The sequence below is a fragment of the Solanum pennellii genome, chromosome 8 (assembly GCF_001406875.1).
Source record: "Solanum pennellii chromosome 8, SPENNV200".
NCBI lineage: Eukaryota > Viridiplantae > Streptophyta > Magnoliopsida > Solanales > Solanaceae > Solanum > Solanum pennellii.
This window is the reverse complement of record NC_028644.1, coordinates 66,949,298-66,961,672: the sequence shown is the minus strand read 5'-3', so window position 1 is coordinate 66,961,672 and position 12,375 is coordinate 66,949,298. Positions and strand designations below refer to the sequence as shown.

Sequence of the window (12,375 nt, the reverse complement as noted above, 5' to 3'; positions counted from 1 at the left end):
TAACAAAAATCAATATGATGAATTCCACTTTCCACCATGTTTTATTAATATCGACACATTGTTCTCCATCAAATCAAATCAAATTGTTTTCAACGCCAAAATTTATTCAACTACTAATAAAAAATGAAAATAAAATCTGCAAATCTCAAAAAGATTGTGAAATTTTGGAAAACAAAATGACATGTACGTTCATGCCAATTTGGTAGAGCTTTTCAAGGAATTAAATCAAAAATTAATATCATTTAAACTAATTTGAGAGAATTAAGGCAACTAACTAATCTAAAAAAATTTAAAATCCCTTAAAACTTGCTAATTTATTAACAATAATTAATAATTATATTTAATTTATTTAATAAAAGATCCCATTTTCCATTATTAAATTGTCCGTTTTTTAAATTTATTTTTTATTTTAACAACTCTTTTTAATAATTTAAAATTAACATTATATATTTTTTTAAATGCTATAACTTGAGATATTAAATGTTATACAATGAAATTCAAACTCTAGTCCTATAACTTGAGAATATTACTATTAAAAATGCTATATACCTAATTTACACCAAAAACTTCACGAAGGAACTACATTGGGCCTTCTTTTCTCTCTCAGCCCCAATTAAAACTGGGCCATTATATTATAAGTTGTAAGTCTCACAATTACTGGGCCGTAAAGCCCATTAGAAGTTTCTGGACTATTCCCTAACCTAGAACCCGGGAAAACAGTACGGGTCCCACGTTCCCTGCTCCGCAAGACAGCAAGAACCTTGGAGAAGGGGCCAAATTTTCAAACGCAAACCTTTATATAATTCTCCAAATTCCAAGACCTCGAAGAATTAACAAAATTCTAACTACTGTAAAACCCTAGATTCCATTCAAATCGAACCCAAAAAGGTGAATCGAAGAAGAAAAAACAAACAGTTTTGATCTTTAATGGGGTTTTTCAGAAGCACATTTTCGTTTGCTATGGGTACGGGTTTGGGTATCTACTTGGCCCAAAACTACAACGTTCCCAATATCCAGAAACTCGTCAACACTGGCGTTGTAATCGCCAAGCATTTTGAAGAGAATTATCGCAAACCTAAGAAGACGGATGATGATAATTAGTACCGGATTGTTACGGCGTCGTTTGATCAGGTGCTTAGTGTTTGAATTTTTAACTATTGTGTAATCATGGGGGTCAGGTGGGTGGGGAAGGGGTTAGCAAATTAGAATTTTTTTTCTGGGAGGGTGAGTTTTGGGAATTTGAGGAAGTTTACTGAATTTTGTCAATGTTTTTATCTCATACGATTGATCAATGAATTGATATTTTTCTTCAGTTGTTTTGATTTGATTGATATTCCTTTTATTATTATCTCGTTGGGTGGGGAAACAAAGGAAAAATTATGTCTTTTTTACTTTTATATATATGTGCATGCAAAAGTAATATAGGAATGAAATAGAGCTGAATTTTATAGTGAATACGGATTTATATAGTTAAATTTGGAATTGAGGCATAGTTGATTGATAGAATAAACTTTGGATGGAAACTTAGAGTGAATAATGAAGGCAATGGTTAGGAGATTTATGAAATATGAGAATTTGGTGAATTTCGATGAGCCTATATCTCATATGTTGGCTGTCAAATATCAGAATATACTGAGATGAACGCGATTTGTGAAAAGGGATAAATGATCGTAGGGATAAGACCAGCTTATGGAAATGCTAGATGAGATTAAATGCAGTAAATTCTCTTATGGATGTTTTTTTCTTCTTCTTTAAAATTGGGTAGGATTTGCTCTTTATTAATTACAGTGTATGCATTATTCACCGTCAGCTAGCCCAAGTTTATTAGATAATAATAGAACAGAACACAAAAAAGATGCGTGTAGAAAGCAAACCTCTATTCCACTAATAGGGAGGTCTGGTTCTAAAGCCCGTTCTTTTAACAAGTTGAGTATGGCGTTTTTGTGATTGACATATTTCAATAGTTGTGCGAGTCTCTGACGGAATCATTTTCTTGTCGATATGATGACTTCCAAGACTGTGCAACCAAAAACGGAATCGAAGTACTTGCAACTTGTGTTAGCACTGATCTGCGGAACTTCATCTGGTTATGAGTATTTCAAATTGTATTTTTCTTGGCAAATGGAACTAGATTTTTCTCTAAGTTTATATCCTGTTGATATACTACAATTATTGCTGACAACAAAGAGATCTCATTATTGATTGATACCTCTAATCTTCTATATCAACATAAAAGTGCAAGGGGATAGAATGAATTTAATGATTTATCACAGTAAGTGATAATTAAGTCATGCAGAAGTGTTCATAATCTTTCAGTTCCTTTATTCACATTCAGATATCTGTTATGAGCATCAAGTTTTCAGGATTTACTTATCCAGCTTTTCTTCAGTGGAGATTAAGCAGAAAATTATGCAGCAAAATCCACAACAGGTATTTCAGATATGCAATCCGTCCACCAAGAAAGAAGTGTTAGTTAAACAACTTATCTGTTGAAACAGTGAAGGAAACAGATTAATAACTTATCTGGAAATGTTTGTCCTTCTGCAGTATGCTGCGGTTCAGCAATGATCCTAGCTGGCAGTGTTTTATGCTACTTGTGATATTGAAGCATTTGAAAATATTAAGATTGATTGAAAATGCTTCATTAGTATCCATGTCATCAAGTATTAAACTTACCGTTAATGTTTGATTGTATGATTTCCTGGTAAAAAGCGAACATTTGTGTGCAGGCAATAGTTGATTTTATGAAGGGGTGAGTGTAACTTAAGCTTAACTTACTTTTTCAAAGTACTAATTGGTGTCAGGTAGTTTGGAAAACTTATTGATCCTTTGGTTGGAAAATTGCAAAATTAGTACTTAAAATGACACTCAGCTTTGATTTAGGCATTGCCATCTACTTATTAACTGTCCATATGTGAACTAGTTTTACCATGAGAGAGACGAGCTTGGTGATGCAAACCTTGCTTTAAGCTTCAATTCCTATTGGTCATGACTAGACACTCCTGAGAGTTTCTGCACTCAGTTTGTGAGATCCCGTCTGGATTGGAGTAGATTTAAAGAAGTTTTGAGGACTCTTCCTTTCCACGTATATCAATTAAGATATCCAGGGCGCTCAGAAGGTGTGTTTCTTGACATGGTTGGCAGCTGGGAGCGATTTTGACTGCTGAAACTTGATGAAGAGGAGTATAGCATATACCAGTTGGTGTTTTATGTGTACGAGCTCGGGTGTGGACCCACCTCCTTTTACAATGTCATTATCTCGCTTGTTCTTTTGATTGAACACCTTTAGATGGTTCGGACTCCAATGGGTGGTGCACACACCTTGAGGGAAGCCTGTTCAACTGAACATTTAGAAGAATGGAGTAACCAGAAGGTGTGGGAATTGGGATACCACCCCACTAGCACCCATTTATTGTATGGAAAAAGAGAAACAGGATAGCTTTTGAAGGAACAGAAAATGATTTTGTGCTGAGGAACAACAATCTCTAGTGAGATTCTTTCTTTTTTTGGTGTACCCATGAGATTCCAATATGTATGGAGTTGGGTGTCTATTATCGCTACATAGGTTGTGTACATCTGATAACACTTGTATACCAGAGTTCTCATCCCATTATAAATGAAATTAGTTTACCTTATTAAAAATAAAAACATTGCTGGAACAGTGATACCAATCCTTAATCAGGAAGAGAGATGGAAAATTGTCCCAGCTTGCATTTGGTGGACTCTGTGGGAAGAAAGAATTCAAGTTGTTTTGAAGACAAAGCCATTAGTATACAGAAACTAAAGATGAAATGTTTAGGGCTTTTCTTTTGTTGGTGTAAACATAGTTTAATGGAGGAGTTAGAATCAGTTTATGATCTACTCCATTCTTTATGAGAAGATTAAGGAGTAGGAGCTTATTTTTTTGCTCATCTGGATGTAAATATGGGGGACTATATACCTTTCGTGTAGTTGTTATTAATAAATACACAAAATCGTTGCATGTTCAAAAAAAATAACAACAACACTGCTAAAGGAATTCTGTCCTTATTTACTAGTAACCTTCTCTTTGTTGATGCAAATGAGTCCCTATGTGGCACTAGCAGGCTAGATCGTGGAGCAATCTGTTTGGATTCGATTTCTTGTCTCTCTTCTTATGCGCTAATAGTGATACCAATATTGTTTTACTGGTCATACTAATGTCGAATTCTTCGGGTTCTTGCTTGGTTTGGTGGATTCTTCCTTCGAGCGATCTCAAGGATATGATTGGGTATTTTAGCTTTGACTCAAGGGTGCAAGTGGTCCTAACAGAATAATTGTTTTGCTAATTGTCTCTGTTTTGGGAAAGATGCAGAGCATGCTCCTCCGTCTTCTGTATTATAATAGGTACTGAATATTTTCTTTTTGTGCCTCGAAGCCTTCTTTGAACTTCTGTTCTTATGTAATTCTCAATTGCCTGCAATTTCTTCTTTAAAAGTGTGTAGAGTGTGGTTCTTTGCTATTCCAGATGCTTATGTTCTTCGATGATCTAACTGATGGGACCTCTTGGTTTCGGAAACTTTGATAAATATTTAATTATGCACGTTGATAACCGCCGAGTGCTCCTCTATATTTGGTTATATCTCTATTTTTCTTCTCTGCTTCTGTTTTCTTTTGTTTATCACACACGCCTACTTGATTTTGTTTGTAGGGTGGAGGGAGAGATAATAAAAGAAAAATTAGATTAGGAGAGGGCGGCGTCCAGTTATGCGCTGCTGAGTCTGTTGTTTCTTGGTCTTTTGGTGCTTGCACTGTGATGTGGATCTTCAGCTTTGAGGAAAAGGGATGTTCTTTGGCATCTTCAGTGATTTCCGGGGTATGGTGTGGAATATTCCAACTTCGCACTTGACTGAGAAATTGGTTGGTAGTTATTTCAGATAGGAGGATACGTTTAACCTTAAACTAAATTATTGTTTAGCAAACACTTTATCTTCATCGTCAAACTCTTGCCTCACAGGGAATAGTTATAAACTCATAATAATTTAAATTCTTACTGCTTTCTCCAAGTCAGTCTTTTGTATTCATTAGGATACAGAAAATCTCTTGAAGGGTTGGAAAATATTTTTGTTTCATTTCAAGTTTTTGTGGTGATGTTTTTGAATTTTGAGTCATTATGATGTGCCAATTACATAGATGACTGCATGCTTTTTGTAAAGTCATGTATCAGGAGGCTAACCTCTCTAGATGCTCACGTTGTGTACCATGTATACAGGAGTATTGCCTTACAGGCTTACACAAATAAACAGAACTTGGCTATGAAATAACTGAACTATTCAGTTTCAAAAAAACTAACTGAACTATTGTAGGTCATCAATCATGATCATCACTGCAGATTTTGACACTGTTGATTGAGTTGGAACATTTCTATGTTATTTTCATAGGGAAATTTGTGATGAAGTTATCATTTAGAGAACAAGCTAGAGTCTTGATGTGAAATAAATAAATTTCGGTTGTATGTTACATAAAAAAGTATAACACAAATATGATACTATTGCAATAGAAATTAAGCAGAATCTTTTTTTCTATTTCCACTTCCACACATTTGCTTCTTAGTCCACAGTTAGATACATGTCTGATGAACTTTGGGAAGTTGGAGAAAAATTTGAGGGTGAGCTACTACTGCAGGAGAGGTAATCTACCTCTTTGCTATGTGAGCGCCAATGATCAATATTTCCCAATTGATCTGGTGCTGAATTTGGAAGTGGCTGTGACCGAAGAATATGCAGAAAACTCTCTGCTTTCCCCAGAAGCAAGATGGCAGAGCGGACACCTGCTGCTCTCTCTTCAATGGTGCCATGGTGGCATTGCATGGATATAACTCTATCAAGGTTGGTAAGACAAGCACTTGTTATATCCGCAATCATGGTTGACAATCTGTCAAACATGGTTTTGCTGTTCTCAAATGCTTTGCTATCAGAACTTTGCAGAAGAGTTTGACATACTCTGTACATACAGTTGGCTGCCAACATATTGGTAGGCCATTTTGAAGGTGAATCCTTTAAACAAGCATTTGGATCGTTCTTTCTAAATTCGACGAATCTCTGCTTTGCTTTCTCAGCGAGTCCTTCAAGCACGCCTTTTGGATTCTGTCCTTCAGTGGCAGCTTTGCGGAGATCGACGTCCAGCCACTTGTAACATAAGTCAACTTCTACCCACACTAACTCTGCCGCCTTTCTGATGTATACGAGGTCTTTTCTGCTATCCAGGTTCTCTTCAACAAGTTTGATGTACATGAGACCTTCATACACACTCCTTATTAATTCCTTGATTAAGTGGAAATCAATGTCTGGAAGTGCAATTGCAATGCTTGTCAGTGTCACTATAGGAAGAGCCCAGCAATTAGGAGGTTCTTCCGAGTCTAAAGAAGGAATTTTAGCATGGTCGAATTCGTGCACTCCCCTGAATCCAGGTGATGATTTCACTTTCTCCAAAAATTTTAATAGATGTTTAGGCTGCTCCTTTTTCCCCATCCCTATCCATTTATCTACCACATCACAGTTGCTTTGCATCATCAAATCAATTAATACTTCCTCTCCTTCGAGGTGTAAAACATAGAGGCTAAGATCTGGCGTTAGACTAGCTTGTGACTCTATATCATGACTAGACACCACATTTTTGCATTTCAGCATCCTGGTTACTTTCTGGCAGCTTATCAGTAACCAACTCACGGAGAAAGTGGAAATGATCCGAACCATCTTACTGAGTGACACCATCAGAATTTGCATCCAAATGCAGAAATCGAGAAGTTCGTTCTTTGTTTTATGAGCGAATTTTCTACCATGCCGGCCACAAATTCTGAAATCCAACGGGCATTCTTTCCACTTAAGTAGTATATGGATCCAGTAGTTCTCCACTTTGAACAACATGAGTTTGCAGGCATTATTTGTTTTTACGGGGCAGTGGAAATTTATGGCTATGAACCATCTAAAAGCTGGTGCAATAGTTCCTACTCCTATTGCCACTGTGTGAGTTACAAGAATCAAGGTTGTGGACCACTTGTATTCAGATTCTCCACGACAAAAGCTGAAGCTCGAATGGAGAAAGTATGACCTAAGCATGGCTTGAGCATAAATTACTGTGCTCAGAAGGCAGAAACCTCCAGAGGCAGTGCATGTTGCTAAGCGACCCGCGACGAAGAGGGGGCTAGAGGTATAGGCCATGGTCCATAATCTCATCAGTTCGTCCTTCAGTTTCTGAGTTTTGCATGTATAACTGATGTTGCATTCTTTGTTTGCTAACTTGTACCTCTTATTATATTTCAGGTCCAAATAACACTTTGTAGTTGGTATTGTCAAGGCTGAGGAGATCAATAACAGAAGCAATACAAGCATAAGAAACATGATAGCTATATGCTCTTTGCTGAAAACATAGATAACACCAGTAGCTAATTGTATGCCAATGTTCACGATGGCCGTGATGACGAAAATCCCCAAAGCCATTATGTTCATCAACAGGTCTGTATTATCCATTAGACCTAAAGAAGGCAAAAAATTAGCAGTTACCGTACAGATTAGAGCAGCACTGCTAAGTTTTGTCAGCTGATCTTGTCGGCGAGGCATGGATGTATTTAAATCAACAGACAACTTGGTGGCAACAGCTAGAAGCGTCAAGGTTGTAGCGTTAAGAGAGAAGAAGTTGCAAGGAAACCATAATTTTCTGCGGCGCAGGCCATGAAGGACATCAATCGCCATGGCCAGTGCACAAACTGCAGATGCTGCTGCAACATAGACTCCGATCCATGGGATCGGATCGCTGAATTTCGAGTCATCTAGGTTGCCATCTATGGTGCAACCAATCTTTCCCATCTCGTCTCAAAGCTGAAATCTGTCTATGGTGGAGTATTTTGAGAATTTCTTGGGGGTGTATCTACTCTGGGTTTTTTGCTGCAATCATATCTATTTGTTTCTTTGACTCTCTTTCAAGCTATTTCCAGAGTTTTCCAAGATTTGCTCTTTCTGGTAACATCTTCACTGAAATTTGTCCATTAACTTGATTTTGTCATGGATGATTTCACTTATTGAATGATGTTATAGAAGTCAACAACATTATTATTTATTTGAAATTCAGTGAGTTATAATTGGCTTTGATTGTCGGAGGGGTCCCTCTGATGTGTTTAATATTAAAGTCAAGCACACATGTCTAGAATTTTTCAAAACCTCTTGGAGACAACCTCTCTGTTCCACCAAGCTAGAGGTAACTCGACATATATTAATATGTTATTTTCATTGTTATTATCTGACGCCCACCCCTATGTAAGGGGTGGGTGGGATGGTGGGTCCAGGTAGTAGACAAGATTGTCTGCTAGTCAAAGGTGGGACAATAGGTATAATACAGGCCATGTTGATTAGCTCATTTGATGGCTCCCAAATTAGTTAAACTCTGAGTTGAATTTTCAATGTTCCCTTCTCTAATTACCCAGTGTAATACAAAATAAAAAGAATATGAAAAGAACTAAGGTTTGCTATTATTAGCTTGTGGTACCACTGGTCTTTCCCACAATAAAATGTAGTTTCAATATTTGTTATCCCCTTCACATAATTCAGTTCCTTATTTAGTTTTTAAAATAAAATAAGAAGGGGAAATCTTTCCACCCAACAAGGAAATGGGTTGACATTTCAGTCTGCATCTTCTTCAATAGACTTTTCTTGTCTTTGACTCCAAAAGCACTGGAAATTGCACCTTTGAAAAAATCTAGATAAAAACGCCAACCATGGATGACTTTTCTTAGAGTTCTGTCATGTTGAATTGGCTCTTTATACTTTGAATTTTATGATACTCAACTATTATTCACCTGGCTATATGTTTGTAGATGACATCTAACATACAAAGCAGTTGTAGTTCGAACGTCTAAATGATTCACAAACAAGTTCAATTCTGTCTACTAAAATTTACTACTGTTTTCTCAGCTTCATAGGATTTCGTATTAAAATTGGGATCTGCTTGGTAATGTTGATAGGGATCTCATAGAATTCATTATTAGGAATCTGAATGTAGATGTTGTGGGCATAGTATAAACCAGGTGGTTACTGAAGACAACATTCAGAAATGTACTAGTTGAGTAAAACGTTTATTACTAGTTGAGTAACACGTTTAAGCACGTTCTGGTGCTATTTAAATACAATGTTTTGTCCTTCAAATTGGTGATGTATAGCATAGTGTTACGAAGGGGAAGGATAATACAATCTCTCCGAACATTATTACAAATGCAATATAATATGATACATTATAAAACAATATGTAAGGACTATCCAAACAAGGTGGCATTTGTTTCTCAGTCCACATTTAGATACAAATCAGATGAACTTTGGGAAGTTGGAGTACAATTTGAGGTTGAACTACGACTGCAGGAGAGGTAGTCTTCCTCTTTGCTCAGTGTACACCAATGATCAATTTTTGACAATTGATCTGGTACTGAACTTGGAAGTGGCTGTGAACGAAGAATTTCCAGAATATTCTCTGCTTTTCCGAGAAGTAAGATGGCAGAACGGACACCTTTTGATCTCTCCGTAATGGTTCCATGGTGGCATTGCATAACTCTTTGTAGGTTGGTAAGACAAGCGCCTGTTATGTCCGTGATCATGGTTGACAATCTATCAAACATGATTTTGCTGTTCTCAAACTCTATGCTATCAGAGCTTACCAAAAGAGTTTGACAGATTCTGTACATACTGTTGGCTGCCAACATATTGATAGGCCATTTTGAGGGTGATTCCTTTGGACAAACAGTCGAATCTTTCTTTCTGAATTCGATGAATCTCTGCTGTGCTTTCTCAGAGAGACCTTCAAGCATGTGTTTTGGATTTTGTCCTTCAGTGGCTATCTTCCGGAGATCCACATCCAGCCATTTGTAACATAGATCAACTTCTAACCACACTAATTCTGCTGCTCGCCTGATGTTTGCGAGGTCTTTTCTTGCATCCAGGTTATCTTCCACTACTTTGATGTACATGAGACCTTCATTCACACACTTGATGAGTTCCTTGATTGAATGAAAGTTGATATTTGGAAGTGCAATTGCTATGCTTGTTAGTGTCACTACAGGAAGAGCCCAACAATTGGGAGGATTTTCCGAGTTTAGTGAAGGAATGTGAGCACTGTCAAATTTATGCACTCCTCTGAATCCAGGTGATGATTTCAGTTTCTCCAGAAGTCGTAGAAGATGTTTAGGCTGCTTCTTTTTCCCTATCCCAATCCAATGATTTACCAGATCACTGTTGCTTTGCATCATCAAATCAATTAATGCTTCCTCTCCTTCAAGGTGTAAAGCATAGCAGCTAAGATCTGGTTTTGAACTGGTTTGGGACCCCAATTCTGTATCGAGGCTCGACACCATACTGTAGCATTTTAGCATCTTGATTGCTTTCCGGCAGTATATCAGTGACTGGCTTACAGAGAAAATGGAAACGAGCCGGACTAGCTTACTAAGTGACACCATCATAATTTGCACCAAAATACATAAATCAAGAAGTTTGTTCTTTGATTTATGAGCAAATTTTCTACCATGCCGTCCACAATATCTGAAATCCAATGGGCATTCTTTCCACTGAAGCAGGATACGGATCCAATAATTCTCCACTTTGAACAACTTGAGTTTGCAGGCATTATTTGCTTTTTTGGGGCAGTTGAAATTTATGGCTCTGAACCATCTAAAAGCTGGTGCAATAGCTCCTACTCCTATTGCCACTGTGTGAGTTACAAGAATCAAGGTTGAGGACCACTTGTATTCAGAGTCTCCACTACAAAAGTTGAAGCTCTTATGGAGGATGTAAGACCTAAACATGGCATCAGCATAAATTCCAGTGCTCATAAGGCAAAAAACTCCAGAAGCAGTGCATGTTACTAAGCGCCCTCCCACGAAATGAGGGCAAGAGGTATAGGCCATGGTCCAAAATTTCATCAATTCGTACTTAAGTTTCTCAGCTGTGCATGTACCCATGATGTTGCATTCTTTGTTTGCTAACTTGTACTTCTTTTTATATTTCAGGTCCAAATAACGCTTTGTAGTTGGTATTGTCACAGCTGAGGATATCAGTAGTAGAAGCAAAACAAGCATGAGAAACATGAGGGCTATGTGCTCTTTGAAGAAAACATAGATAACACCAGTAGCTAATTGTATGCCAATGTTCACAATGGCTGTTATAACGAAAATTCCCAAAGCCATTATGTTCATCAACAGCTCTTTATTCTCCATGAGACCTAAAGAAGGCATGAAATTAGCAATTACCGTACAGATTAGAGCAGCACTGCTAAGTTTTGTCAACTGATCTTGTTGACGAGGCATGGATGTATTTAGATCAACAGACAACTTGGTGGCAACAGCTAGTAGCGTCAAGGTTGTAGCATTGAGAGAGAAGAAGTTGCAAGGAAACCAGAATTTTCTGTGGCGCAGTCCATGAAAAGCATCCATTGCCATCCCCAGTGCACAAGCTGCAGAAGCTGCTGCTACATAGACACCAATCCATGGCATAGGCTGGCTGAATTCCGAATCATTCAAGTTTCCATCTATGGTGCAACCTATCTTTCCCATCGCGTTGCAATCTCTTCGCCTGTTATCTCTTGCTTAAAGCTGAAATCTTTGTCTATGGTAGAGTTCTATACTCCCTATTTGATATATTTCCTTCGAGTATTGTCTAGGTTGTTCTTTTCGGTACGACCATATCTATTTGTTTCATTCACTATGTTTCAAGCTATTTCCAAGATTACTCTTTCTAATAAACATCTTCACTATCATTTGAGCTATTTACTTGCTTTGGTCATAAATGAATTCGTACGCTAAAGGCTGTTTAAAATGTCAGCAAGACGAGATGAATCAGGACTTTGACTTGAATTTTTTAGTGAAACATAGTGAGATATGATAAGAATTTTTAAGGTTTTCTTTGAACCTCATCTCTGACTATTTCTCAGGTGGTTGCCAAGATTATCTGCTAATTTTTAAGGTTTTCTTTGAACCTCATCTCTGACTGTTTCTCAGGTGGTTGCCCAGATTATCTGCTAGTCAAGGTAGACAATACATTAGAAAAATAAATTGTTGACTATGTTGATTAACTTAGTTGATAGGTCCAAAACTGACCAGTGTTTATGTAGAAAATAATATTTATCTGGATTGTGTTTATCTGTAGAATCTTACTGCATTACTGTCTCTTGTTTTCAAAGGTATTATAAAACAGAAATTATTACTAAAAAGACTTTGAACTGTTATATTATTATCATTGGATTGTGGAAATTAGTGCCGGTCAAGTTCTCCCATCTCTAATTTTCTTTTTTTTCCCTTTCCAAACCAATTCCAACCATCCCTACAAAAAAAAAAAGAATGTCCAGGGAAATGGGTTGACTTTTCGGTTCACGTCCTCGTTGATC

At 37.2% G+C, this 12,375-nt stretch overlaps 3 protein-coding genes across 6 annotated transcripts; 1 reads left to right on the top strand and 2 right to left on the bottom strand.

Annotated features, from left to right (window-relative positions):
* Window positions 1–741: 741 nt before the first annotated feature.
* LOC107026839 lies at window positions 742–5,096 on the top strand. 4 transcript variants are annotated; one of them, XR_003579966.1, is made up of 3 exons: window positions 742–1,131; window positions 2,364–2,430; window positions 4,670–5,096. XR_003579966.1 is itself a non-coding variant. In XM_027919010.1 (2 exons), exon 1 carries the CDS (start codon window positions 928–930, stop codon window positions 1,099–1,101), a length of 174 nt encoding a protein of 57 aa, XP_027774811.1. In that variant the 5' UTR covers window positions 742–927; the 3' UTR covers window positions 1,102–1,131; window positions 4,670–5,096. The 4 variants fall into 4 exon arrangements, 2 of the variants coding, with proteins under 2 accessions (XP_027774811.1, XP_027774810.1); XM_027919010.1 differs by lacking the exon at window positions 2,364–2,430; XM_027919009.1 differs by lacking the exons at window positions 2,364–2,430; window positions 4,670–5,096 and adding an exon at window positions 2,017–2,313.
* A 270-nt stretch (window positions 5,097–5,366) lies between these two features.
* Window positions 5,367–8,171, bottom strand: LOC107026838. The gene has a single exon (XM_015227929.2). The coding sequence runs from the start codon at window positions 7,821–7,823 to the stop codon at window positions 5,568–5,570; it is 2,256 nt and encodes a 751-aa protein (XP_015083415.1). The 5' UTR covers window positions 7,824–8,171; the 3' UTR covers window positions 5,367–5,567.
* Window positions 8,172–9,056: 885 nt separating this feature from the next.
* LOC107027141 lies at window positions 9,057–12,292 on the bottom strand. Its single transcript, XM_015228319.2, has one exon. The coding sequence runs from the start codon at window positions 11,543–11,545 to the stop codon at window positions 9,290–9,292; it is 2,256 nt and encodes a 751-aa protein (XP_015083805.1). The 5' UTR covers window positions 11,546–12,292; the 3' UTR covers window positions 9,057–9,289.
* Between the last annotated feature and the right edge of the window lie 83 nt (window positions 12,293–12,375).